The sequence below is a fragment of the Drosophila biarmipes genome, chromosome X, assembly GCF_025231255.1.
Source record: "Drosophila biarmipes strain raj3 chromosome X, RU_DBia_V1.1, whole genome shotgun sequence".
Taxonomy (NCBI): domain Eukaryota; kingdom Metazoa; phylum Arthropoda; class Insecta; order Diptera; family Drosophilidae; genus Drosophila; species Drosophila biarmipes.
This window is the reverse complement of record NC_066611.1, coordinates 24,196,851-24,209,875: the sequence shown is the minus strand read 5'-3', so window position 1 is coordinate 24,209,875 and position 13,025 is coordinate 24,196,851. Positions and strand designations below refer to the sequence as shown.

At 46.4% G+C, this 13,025-nt stretch overlaps 1 protein-coding gene across 2 annotated transcripts; it reads right to left on the bottom strand.

Moving 5' to 3' along the window:
- Window positions 1-12,641, bottom strand: LOC108027567 (small G protein signaling modulator 2). Of its 2 annotated transcripts, none has more exons than XM_017099054.3 (7): window positions 11,997-12,641; window positions 6,061-6,743; window positions 4,838-5,561; window positions 4,481-4,777; window positions 2,914-4,363; window positions 2,579-2,856; window positions 1-2,363 (listed from the first exon to the last, which is right to left on the bottom strand). In XM_017099054.3, the coding sequence occupies exons 1-7, from the start codon at window positions 12,058-12,060 to the stop codon at window positions 2,275-2,277; spliced, it is 3,585 nt and encodes a 1,194-aa protein (XP_016954543.1). In that variant the 5' UTR covers window positions 12,061-12,641; the 3' UTR covers window positions 1-2,274. The 2 variants fall into 2 exon arrangements, with proteins under 2 accessions (XP_016954543.1, XP_016954544.1); XM_017099055.3 differs by lacking the exon at window positions 11,997-12,641 and adding an exon at window positions 8,739-8,796.
- Window positions 12,642-13,025: the final 384 nt, after the last annotated feature.

Below are 13,025 nucleotides of genomic sequence, written 5' to 3'. Positions count from 1 at the left end.
CCGGTTTCTTGTAAACATTTTACATAATTTCTTTTATTTTGATTCCACCGACATGGTTTCGGTAAATTATACATTAATCGGTTGTTTGTTTTCTCTGGGCTTCATGTGGGTTTCGCTCGGAACATAGGGTATTCGTAATATTCATGCGTATGCTAAATGTTGTGGTTACAATCGTGGGTAACGTAATATCTATATGCTCGGGGCTCTATAGGTGGTGTCTCTACACAGACGGGTATATATATGTGTATATATATACGGTAGCTTAGCTTGGTTACGATACAATATGTTATAGCGAGAGTTCCTGCCTTGCTCTTCGTGTTTTAGTTCTTTAGTTTTGCTTTTGTCGTGGTGGATCGTTTGATCTTCTGTCGAATATGTGTATCAAAAGTGTGGCCAAACTTTGGTTGGACTCGACTGACTTTCTCTATCCCCCGGTTTTTCCCAGCCAAGTGTAAAATATATCTCCCCTCTCTTCCGACATCGCTCGCCGTCTCTTTCTGTTGCCTGCCATCTCCTTCCCTTTCGTTATGTATATATATATATGTATATGTATACGGTTTAGCGCTTACAAAAATATCAATATTCAAAGAAGCAACAAGAAATCACATTAAGTATTTTTTTGGTTTTCGTTTTTACGTTTTTCCATACACAAAAAGCGTGCTTCTCGCATTAAATCAGATTCCACACAAAGTGTTCGCTCTATATAGTTCTATATAATATAAGTTGTATACAAGCCCAGTGGAGGGATTTTTGGTGCGCCTGCACTTACCAAAAAACAACGAAAACCGGATAGAATCTATGTGTGTAGTTTGCCTGAGAGTAGCAACGAATCGGGTTCGGTTATAACAATACACGGCTAACACGTTCCGCTCCTATATCTATGTTTTGGGTTAATATTTGTATAAATACTAGTTTATAGTATGTCTATATATATGTTGGGCTGCTATTAATTCTGCTAACAAACAAACTCAGCGCTTCGCAGCCGTCAACAATAATTTCGTAACGTTTTTCTGTGTTTTCTGTGGCTTGGTTTACCCATAGAAATATGGCCCCAGGATCCACCTGTCGGGCAACTCGAATACAAAATGTTTTCCTAACGCTTGCAGCTACAAAGGAAAAATGGGGAAAACAATCCGAACAAGCAAACAATTGCATCACGATTCAGGGGTGGCCTCAAAAACCTCTGCAGGTCTTAAAACTCCTCAAAATGGTAATCCTTACATAGCTCTACTGCCTTTTTGAAAATCTCCTGTCATCGCACACAGGACTTAAGCTTTGTCAAATCATTATAGATCTTAAGTCCCCTAATATAGTAGGCTGTAAAAAAATCTACTCTTTTCCGGCGATTTCAAATCACCTCGAAATGCTTATCCTTGAGAAACTCAACTCTCCGTATCGAAATATTTTGCTTTACACAAAGTTATTAAAGCGAAATTAAATCACTGCAAGTTTTAGATCTTCTAAGCTCTCCTTCCTAAAACTCAACTGTTCTGAAGCGATATAAAATCACCACAGATTCCAAAACTCCTCAGAGAAATCCCCTCGAAAACCTCCACTTTTCTCTGGTTTTCAACAATTGAACACAGTTTTTAAAGTGACAATAAACCTCTCTCGAAAAGCCCACCTTGCCTCCCCCTGAATTCCTTCAATGCGCATATAACATACCTGATAACTTCCAAATCTATAACGTAACATTAACAACAATTGGCCGCAGTCGCAGCCCCACAGCACTGCCATATATAGACGATATCTAACACAATATCCATATATGCCCGTGATCCTCGCCCGGTTCTCGAATATACAAAACGTATAAATATGCAACTGCCTGTATATAATATAATCGGTATATGCATGTATATTGTATAAGTATAAATAGTTCATCTGTTACGTTGCTCGGTTTCCACTTGATTTTCTCTCTTTTGTTTTTTCAGGTCACTACAATTTCCTTTATTTTGTTAAGTTTCTTTAAGCGATTCCCAGCCGTTTCCAAAAAACCATTGCGGATTGCGGGAAGCCTCCCAAAAACCTCAGCTAATTGCCATCTCTAGGGTGCAGGCTTGTGGTGCACGTATATGTGTTCTATGGTATATGTGGTTAGGGTATATGCTATATGTCTCCGGTTATGTGTCCCCAAGCGCTTTCTAACTTTCTAGGCCCTAGGTGCTAGCTACTTAGTACATCGCATGCTCAATACTGATCGGAACTGAGGTCTCCAGGAACTGACGACGGATGATGAGGTCTGGGGTCTGATGTCTGATGTCTGCCGATGGCTCTTCACTTGTTCTCGATGATGGTCTGCAGCTGGAGGACCAGGTTCCTGGACAGCTGCAGGATCGACTGGGCGTTGTGGCGCTCGGCCATTTCTGGAAAGGCACAGATTGCATTACAAATCTTCTGGTTAGTTAGAGGATCGATTTCTCAAAGTCATGTTAACCTTTCCGTTAAGTTACACTCGGTTACATTTGCTTTTTCAGAAGGAAGTACTAACAATTTGAATTTGTTAACTTTTGCTCCAAACCAAAGCCAACTAAAAGCTTAACCTGACTTTGAACAATCGACCCCGAAAGCAGCCACTTGCCATTGAAAAACTTGATGACGTCGGTGAAGTCCATGCTGTTCGAGAGGATGATGTCGCGGTAGGTCTCCAGCAGGGCCAGGGCCAGGAAGAGGACGAAGTGGCCGGAGGCGATGTGCTTGGCCGCCCAGATCACCTCCCAGGTGGCGAAGACGTCGTCGTAGACGAGCTCCCTCTTGAAGTCCAGCAGGAACCAGCGGTAGCAGAAGTAGAAGTGCGTGTAGTCCCCGTTCGAGTCCATCAGGTCGTACATCTCGGAGTCGAGGATCTGGATGAGGGATCTGTGGGGGATGGACAATATTAGTGTTAGGTGGAGTGTCTCCTGGCTTAGAGCCCACCTCATGTTGGCGAAGTGCATGTCCATGGCCCCGCCACTCGGGAAGTTCTCGATCATGCGCTCCATGAGCTTGCAGAAGCAGCTGTAGCTGAGCGACTCGTCGTCGAAGATGACCAGCAGGGGCGCCACCAGGTCGCACATGCCCTGCATGTAGCCCACGTCCAGGTGCTCCCACACGTACGTGGAGATCACGTTGCGCAGCTTGTCCAGGTTCTCGCTGGCGAAGTACCAGTAGTTCCTGTCGCACCGCTGCACGTCCTTCTCGATCCGGTGCAGATTCAGCCCGAACTGCTCCAGCAGCTCCACACTGTAGACGCCGCCATTGGAGCTGGCCGGAGAGACGCAGGCGGACTTTGGCTCCTGCAGGGCATCCAGCGAGGCCACCACCGTGATGTCCTCGTTGAGCGGCGACATCAGGCTGGTCTTGCGCGAGGTGAACTCCTCGGTGGGATCGTCGTCCACGTCCAGGGCGTCCAGCGAGGCCGCCTCCGTGATGATGACCGCCGTGGCCGGCTGCGATGGCTCCTCCTCCTCCTCTACCGGGTTTTCCAGTCGCACATCGTCGGCGCTGTGGAACTTGCTCAGCTCTCCCGGGCGCTCTTCCTCCTCAAGCTTGGCTTCCGCCATGTCCACGAACTCGTTGCCCACCGTCTCGTAGCTGCTGGTCGACGGGGAGCTCTTGATGCTCAGCATCAGGATGTTTCCGCTGCCATCCAGACCCAGTCCCAGGTCGTTTTCCGTCTCGGAATCGGCGAAACAGTTCTCCTGCAGACGCAGTGGCTCCATGCCGTCCAGGTTCTGGAACTCCAGAACCAGTTGCTCGCTGAGACGTGGCAGCCCGCGCTCCTCCTGCTCTTCCTCTTGCCTGTCCAACAGCTCCTCCTGCTCCTCTGGGTTGCTTTGCTCCTGCTGCTCCTCGGCTTCCTGGCCCAGTTCCGGCTCATCGAAAAGATCCCCCGGATCGGATATGTCCGAGAAGTCATTGTCATCGAACACATCGTTCTCGCCCTCATCCAAGATGATCCGCTCCTGTTCCTCCTCGCCATTCCGCTGCTCCAACTCCGGCTGCCGACTGCCGTTGGAGAGTTTCTGGTGGGGATTCGAGGAGCTGGCCGCATTGGCCGCCAGGCGAGCCTGCTCGGCACTCAGCTTGGCCACGGCCAGGGCCGTCTTCTCCTTCTCCCGCTGACGTACGATGGCTTCCACGGCCAGCCACTCGCTCATCGTCGTCTCGTAGTAGTGCTTGCAGGTCTCGTCCTGCTTCCGCCGCTCCTCCGGCGTGGAGCCGAAGGCGTAGTGTCCCAGGAGGTAGGGCCACACGTCCTTGCGCAGATCGGGCTCAACGCCGCCGAAGTAGACCAGGCGGTAGAGCTCTAGTTCGCCGGTGAGCACGCCGTCCTCGTGCATCGCCAGCCACTTGTCGCGGGTCAGACCCTCCTCGTCCGCAGCCACTGGTGGCGAAAGGGGGTATTATTATGGGCAAATTAAAAGATATGTAGGGGGAAGTATTTCAATAAACATCAATAGATGGTTTCGGGATTCAAGGGATGCAGGGAACCTGAACTCACGGTCGGGCATGATGCGCACGTTGACCAGGCCGGACAGGTGGGTGCGCACCGTGGAGAGGTGGCGGCAGTAGGCCAGCCAGCCGTAGAAGGCCCTGGAGATGATCTGCCTGCGCATCGTGGAGCAGACCAGCTCGATGCTGGTGCTCTGGCTGGCCTGGATGAGGGGCGTCTCGCAGCTGCTCTGGTCGATGGAGAGGCTCTTGCTGGAGCAGTCGCTGCTTCCTGTGGTGGAGCAGCTGCCCAGGTGCTTCCTGCGCGGACTGGAGCGCCCCAGCTCCAGGATGGGATGGCTGGCCACTGGAAAAGGGACCGAATCATGGTGGTAAGGTCCCTTGATGACAATCATGCATAACTTACGGAACTCCTCGTGCTGGCTCTTGCTGACCACCCGGAACACATAGTCGATGGGCGTCTCGTCGGCCGCCGGAGCACCTGCCTCCATCACCGAGGGCAGGATGTGGCGGCGCACGCTCCTGGGCCAGGGGAAAAGCTTGCCGATGCCGCGCTGCGACCACAGCGGGGGATCCAGCTGGCCGTGGGGCAGCAGGCCCGTCTCCAGGCAGCTGAGGAACGCCTGCAGGTGCCCACCCTCGGGAAAGTGGATGGGCGGCCGCTGGACGCCGTCCTGGCCCACCAGGATGATGGTGCCTCCAGTGTCGCCTCCGCGGTTCTGGTGGCAGTGCACGTAGACGATCTCGTCCACGTTGATGTTGAGGGCGTAGCTCCAGTAGAAGCTCTTGTCGCCGCCGTCGCCGTCGTTGTAGCCGTTCATCAGCTGGTTGGGCGTCCACTTGATGGTCAGCGACTGGACGCTCTGGTGCAGACTCAGGTAGCCGGGCATCGGCTCGGACACGTCCTTGGGCAGCACCAGCACGTTGTTCTTGCCGTAGAGCAGCGTGGTGCGGGAGTTCTGGTGCAGCGACTCCACGTAGTCCTTGGCCACGCTCGCCGGCGAGCAGGCCTTGAAGGAGCCGCTGCTCGTGTCCTCCGAGCTGGTGTGCAGGCTGCGCTTGAAGTTGATGATGGGCCGGTGGGTGGTGGGCGGCGTGCGGTTGCCCGAGCTGATCCTGTGCCGCTGCACCTGGGGGTGGAAGGATCCGGAGAGCATCAAAATATATTATAAATGTATAACATATAATAATAAGGAGAGTTTTTCAAAGGGCTCTCTCAAATTTGTGACTTATTTTATTTTTGCTGCTTTAAAAACATATAATAACCATAAATTCATAACTTAAAACATTTTGAAATAATTCTAAAACTGTTTTCTTACACGTGTTTACGAATTTATCCAATCGTAATCCAATTTGTAAACCATATAAGTTTTAAAGGGCAATATAACTGGTATGATTCACACAAGAAATGTTAATGTACATTTTTTATACTTTTTAAAAGGTTATGATTATGTTAAAACTATTTATGTTTAATAATAATTTATGTTTAATAACACATGTAATTCTAAGAAATATTTTAAAGTAAACACAAATATAAGAATTATAAAGAATTAAACAAATATACACTTAAACGACATTGTTAAATCTAACAAAGAGAGATATAGAGACATCATGGACGGGGATACTCACCAGCTCGTCGGCACAGGGATCGGACCAGTAGTGGTCGGCAGTCTTGGCCCGGGTGAACTCGAGGGCGCAGGGACCCACCAGCAGGGAGCTCAGGATGGACCCGTAGTCCGGGTCGGCGACCAGCGCCTCGCGGTCGTAGTAGCTGCTGGCGTTGCTCACCAGGTGCTCGATGATCTTGGCCAGCCGCTTCTCGTGCAGGGCCAGGCGAATCCAGAGGTACTTGCCCAGCGGGGCAATGACCCCTCCTCCTGCTCCCCCGCCACCCGAGCCCGCTCCCGCTCCATTGGACACCGTGTTGATGGTGGTCACCGAGCTGCTGCTCCCACTGCCCTTGCTGAGCAGCTTCGGCTTGATGATGCTGTCGCTGGAGGAGGAGGAGCGCTTCCCGCTCACCGCGTGCGACTCCTGGGCCAGCTCCAGTTCGAGGAGACGCCGGCTCACGTAGTCCGCCTCGGGGCAGATCTTGGCTATCTTCTGGATCAGCGCCGTCGTCGAGGAAGTCTTGAACAGACCCAGGGCTCTCCGGCGAAGGCCGTGGCTCAGACAGGCCTCCACGGCGCCGCACAGCGAGGTCACCGAGCTGCTCTCCTCGTGCACGTACTTCTTGGTCACCGCCTCCTCCATCAGCTGCTTCACCTCCTTCTTCACGCTGGCTATCAGCCGCTCCTTCAGCTCGGTCTCCGCTGGAGGTGGCAAAATCGGGGGAAAGCATATTTTATTTTAGGAAGATTAAAAAGAGTATATTTGTTTGTTTTAATCAGGGCTTGTAAATAGGCGTTATGAGGAAAAGTGGTCTATTAATTACATTTTTACGCATTTTCTTGATCCAACTGTCTGAAAACAGCGTTCTTAAGTTGTCAGACAACTCCTTTTATTTTTATTTAAAAAAATGAAATTAAGAATGAAAAATACATAATATAAAATATATATGAGAAGTATTGGTATGGCTGTGCATTTTGATAATGAAAATCTTCGAATAGGTGTTATTCCTGACTTATCAGAGTGAAAGCCAAAGCAGAACTCTTAAGTTTTGATTACTCATTTAACATATTACAATATTTTAATAAATAATAAAGAAGAAGCCAGCTGCCGTGGGTTGGCGAAAGGGAAAGTCCACGAGCCCTCCTAACGACCGACGTGACACTTCCCCGCCCATTTCCCTTCTTATTTTCCCACAGGGCACTCGTAACGGAGCCCGATAAATATGCTTTGATTGATTGCACACGCCGGAGTGCCACTCGAAGGAGCCCTCCCATCCGCGGTGAAAGTACTGCCCCCCTCGTCTGGGGCTGCGTTTGCGACCGCTTTCGGAGTCCGCCGACCGACGTCAATCACTTTGTCATCGCTGTCAATTTTTGTTTCGTTTGCTCCTGTGCACAAAGTCGTCCCCATGCTCCGATGCTCCGATGCCCCATGTAGCAGCATTTATTGGTACACAAGTGTTGGGCCGAACACAGTGCGTATGCGTAATGGTAAACTTGTGCCCAAAGGGATCGAGTCACAAAAGTGAAACAGATAAGCATACATGTCATCAAGAGATCCCTTAAAAATACAACATATGAGCTACTTTTCGTCACAAATAATAATAATTTAAAGCAGCATTTTTCTTTTAGGAATGCTCCAAATAATATGATATATGCGAGCTATTTTTTGAGTTTACATATGTAAGCGAAAAAGATCATTTTAAATTAATGTTTTAATATTTAATATTTAATATTTAATATTTGCTAATAAATTTGGACCAACAACAATAAACTTTGAGACAACACAATAACATACTTGTTTTAAATTATTTTTTTTCAAGAAAGGAACTTTATTTTGAGTTATTTTTAATAACAAAAATCCAAAAGCCTATACCTGCTAACCTGTTGCTCCTCAAAAAGAGTGTGGATCTGAAGCCAAAGTATATTATTTTTTGGTCTTTTCTGAAAGTTCTGGATTTCCTAGACGCACTGTGCTCGCATGTAAATGTTCCGGCATTGTTCTATATACAAATATGCTAATGGGAAGAGCGACCACGAAGTGGGGAAGCCCGAGGAGGAAATGGAGAGCAAAGAAGACGAAGGGCGGGGCGTGCTTCTAATTAGAATGGAAATAAAGGATTTACGTCGCTACGTGACATGGCCGCCAATGTCCAGGACCCCGGACTTGAGGGCCGGAACCCTGGACTCGGACTCGGACTTGGAACTTCGGGGGAAGAGTGAGAACAAAATCGATAAGAAACCTTCTTAGGAAATTGCAACAGTTTTGTAAACAGTGAGGAGCGGCAGCGGTGCAGCCTCTGTAATCAACTGCCACGCGAGGCACAAAAATTACACATTTTCAAATTAAATTATGAGATATCATCTATTCATTTCGGAAGCTGTGTAAGTATTCTAAATGCACTTGCAAAATATTCTTATTTAAAAATAACAACACATTCGGTAAAGTATTATCAAATTTTTGAGTTTTTTCAACTTTTCGGGTCCAAAGTATGTTGAATTCCAATTTCCTAATTTCAGTACCATTATGTAAAATTTACCTTAAATATTTGACAGTCGGAAACTATTCATTTTTGAAATATAGTAACACATTTCACACATTCACGGGTGTATAAGAAAAATTGAAACTTTAAAATCCAAGAACCATGCTCAATGCCTTTAAATTTCAGACCTCTTAACTAAACGATTCCAACGTACCGAACTTTGCCTGTAGAAACCACATTGAAGAGCGCTGGCAGGCGGCAGGAAAAAGCGAAGTGCATTCAGGCACATCGACACATGCACTAAGTTGTTTATTTTCAATTCCCACTGCAATTCGAGTGAAACATTGCGATAAACAGGGCTCCGTGTGTGCGTGTGCGTGTGCGTCTGTGTGCGGAGGTGCAGAGTGCAGAGTGCAGAGTGCGGGCGTGTGAGTGTGTAGTAACCTTGACTTGATGCTAAAAAACTTCCTTGAATTCTAACCTACAACAACAGAGCGAGACGCAAGAGAGCGTGTGGAGAGGGGGCGAGGGAGAGGGCAACACCTGCGACGCTACCAACACAAGTGCACACCGACAGGCACACGCACACACTTGACCCTGAACAACATAAAACAGCTGATGACAGGACGAAGGGCAGAAAGGGATGGCAAATGAGACGCTGAAAGGCGATGCCTCGCTCTCTCACTATCACTCCCTTTCCCGTTCCCCTTCCTGTTTCTCTCTCTCCCTCCACGCTCTTTTTCAGAGAGGGATGGCGAATGAGCGTGCGTTTGCTTCCTCTTTAATTTGCCAGTAACACAATAACAAAAACGAGGACATGGGAGGGTCCCTCACACACACGCACACGCACACACACATCATTAAATCCCATGCCAGGGCAGCCATATTGCTCAAACATATGTTTGTTACCGTTACCCAACAAAAGACGCAACACACACGTTTGCCAGCATGTGTGTGTGCGTGCACAGGGGGAAAAAAGCAAACAAATAAAAGGGAATTCAGAAGGGGGATTGCGAGAGGACGTCCCAGGGATTTGTGCTTTCGCATAGAAAAACTAATAAATTTTAAAACAATAAATAGTACTTTTCAAAAAAATAAGCCAGTTTTCAAAATATAAACTAAATTGTTTTGAGCAAATGCAACAGTGCGTATACGTCATAAATTATTACTCATACGCATGGCTGTCCTGCATTGCCCTTCTAAGTATGCTATGATTTTATTTATTTTCCTTATTTACTTTTTAGTAATGGTATTAACAGAAGGCCTTATTAATAAGCAAGATTAACATAATTGTTTTGAACAAATGTTGTTTAATAAATAATAAGCCCAGATAATACACCAGTGCGTATACTTCATTAACTATTACTCATACGCATGGTTGTCCTGCATTGCCCTTCAAAGTATGCTATGATTATTGATAAGCAAAATATTGATATTAGATTTGATTTATTTCAAGACTTCAAGATTTTCAAAATGCTGTTCTCGGTTCCTAGGAAAAGTGAAGCGCAAAATCAACTAATGGCTCTTCAATTTCAATAATTAACTAGTTGATTTTCAACTCATGGGCATTTCGTTGGGCACCCTGCAATATCCGCCCAAATGTGCAAGATTTCTCAAACAATTATAAGAGGCTTACATGGGCAGTGCATTTTCGAACAGTGTCTGCGAAGGGGGCTAACTTCCGAGCAGCCCCGAGGGGTAAACGTGAGAAAAGAAGCCCGGACGTTGTGAGCGCTCTGATTACATTAATTGCCGGGCAATTTGATGACTTTCAAATGAGAGGGCAGCCCGTAAGAGGGGGCGTGGTCGGCAGGAACTAACCGAGCGTAATCGCATCGAACGACGTAATGCAATTACCGGTTCCGTGCGGCACTGGGGTCGTCATATGTAAGACACATACACGATATGTACTGGCTCTATATGGCCAATTAGCTGCGCAGGAAGGCGAGGGCGGGCCGGCGAAACAAACAGCAGATTAATGCCGCATTGACCTATTGGCCGTGAACTTTGCGTTTCGCATGGCCAGGGTAATACCACTTAATTGGCACTGGTCGGCAGTCGGCGGTTTTATAAAAATGTCACTCAATCGATTCCAATTAGAGCGGCTTTGCCTGCCATCCACCTGAGTGCAATCTGCTGTCCGGCCAGCGATTCCCCATGGCCTGTTTAATTAATAACCGCCAATCGCAGTCGGAGATTTTCCCGATTTCCGGAATGTATAATGAGTGGGAAAAATGCAGAAAGTAATCACCGGGGGAAATGACAGGCGCAGGCCTTCCTTTGATGGCAATGAAAAAGGGCACATTAATTGAAAGTAAGTGAATTAAAACAGCTGCACTAGAGTCGAGTGGGCTGGTGCATGTGCCTCTGGTTGTGGCTAACAAATTCAGTTAACAGGAGCGCTATTAATAAGTATACCAAGCAATCCCAACTTGAACTGACGACTAACTTCTGCGATACATCACCACTCAAGTTAACTCAATCGCAAAGTATTATTCAAAAAGTTCGAGTCCAAGGAGCTTGACATGTGTATATGTCTTTTCGGATGTTTGCCCATATTCTGGGTGCCACACTCCATACAACACCACCCTGTCGAGTTCATCAAAGCAATTACAAAAAGTTTCGCTTGCCCAAACGTTCAATATACAGTGAAAATGAAAGGGCAAGAACATAAGGATTTGTTTGAATTTATAAAATATATTAAATGTACCTATTCATGTAAATTAAACAGGTTGGTCATTTTGCTATAAAGGTAATGTTAAAAATACATATTTAAGAAAAAAAGGAGTTTATGATCCAATCGAAAATAATGATAAATTATAGGTACATTTCAGGACCCCTTCCAGATACAGTAGGAGCACATATTAACATTTTCAGTCTCGTAAAGTGGGGGCCCACTGTAGTCGTATCTTCGCCTTGCTTTTTGCTTTCTTTTCTTGCAGAAGCGACGCCAAATCATTTCACTTTCGCACCTTCTACGCATCAACGCTGAGAACAACAACAAAGCACACACACAGACAAAGGTCCTGGCATTTCGGCATTTGTTTGTGTGTGTGTATGCATGATATGTAATTGGAATTTGCCACTCTTGTTGTTGCCAAAAGATACACTTAAAAAATTACGGTGAATTTCAACATTTACTCAACTTATTTCGTTCCAATATTTGTATATTGCATACTTGTATTTGAAAATTGCCACATTTGAAAATTGGTAAAAAATAAACGACCCAATGGCTAGAGCTTCCGTATCCCTCAAATTAATCAACGATTAAAACCGAAAGCACAATGTAAAATAACATTTTCAGCATACATTTGATCACTTGCTCGCATTTAATTGCATTTGATTAGTTGGAAAACATCGATTTGATACTATTTTATGCGTGTTAAATAATCCCCTGGATCACAATTATTTTTCTCTCTGTGCACGGGCAGGGAAAGAGAGGGGGCGAGGACAATAACTGTTTCTCACTCACCGCTGTTGGCGTCGCCCGTGGCGTTGGCAGCGCTGCCGCCGCCGAAACTGTGTAGCATGTTCATTTGTATTGGTGGATGATGGACGCTCTGCTCTCTCTTTCGCTCGCGCGCTCCCAGTTCTTTTGTGGTATAATTCTCGGGGCAAACTGTTTCTCTCTCTCTGCCAGCTGCTTGTTTCCTTTTGCTTTTCTTCTTTCGTGTTTCCTTTATTCGCCCTTTGTTTCTCTCCACCTTCTTCCTTCCTTATTTTTTGTTAACAAAATTGTGGTATCAAAAAGGTTCTTAGATTCGTTGTCTCATGTTTTTTGTTGCTTCTTTTGTGTGTCGCAGTTGTTGTTTTGCTACATTTTTACTACTACGCACGCACACAGACCCGCACTCGCACACACACTTACATAACAACAACAGAGTGTGTGTGTGTGATGATGCTGCTGCCTTGTTGTTGCTGTCGTTTCCGTTTGGAAGTGTTTATTCACATATTTGCTGCATACTTTCTGGCTGACCCTCTCTCCCTTGCGTTCCGTGTGTATGTGCGCTGGTGCCGCTGTTTTTAAATACTATTCGGTATATTTTATTGTTTATTTTTGATTATACTGCTTATTGTGTCATTTACTGTTTTCCGCCACACAGCTTTTCGCTCTGCTCGCCAGTGTGACTCTGCTCTGCCCGTCAGTCGACGCAACAGCGCGATTGTCAATCTATCGATAGGCGGACGATGACACTCCAACACCAGGGATGACAGCCCATTGTAAAAAGGGCTTTTTTCAAAAATCTTTATTTCAGTGTTTTAAAAGAGTAGCAACAACATCAAAATACTTACCACGGAAATTGGGGCAGAACATAATTTATATTTTATGGATAGAGTAGGAAACTCTTGAAAAGGCATCACATCTTATTCAGAATTTTTTGAGAAGCCTTTATTTTCTTCGCTTCGCATGTATCATAGGCAACCCTGCCATTTTCATGTCTGATCTGAGCGCCTGATTCAAAGTGGCGTTGGGCCACCTCGCACTTCAAGCACGGTTTCC

Coding starts and splice junctions, on each gene's coding strand:
- LOC108027567 (XM_017099054.3), bottom strand. CDS start 12,060: ATGAACATGCTACACAGTTTCGGCGGCGGCAGCGCTGCCAACGCCACG. Junction 6,744..11,996: donor CACGGGCGACGCCAACAGCG/GTGAGTGAGAAA, acceptor TGCCACCTCCAG/CGGAGACCGAGCTGAAGGAG. Junction 4,778..4,837: donor GAGCCAGCACGAGGAGTTCC/GTAAGTTATGCA, acceptor TCCCTTTTCCAG/TGGCCAGCCATCCCATCCTG.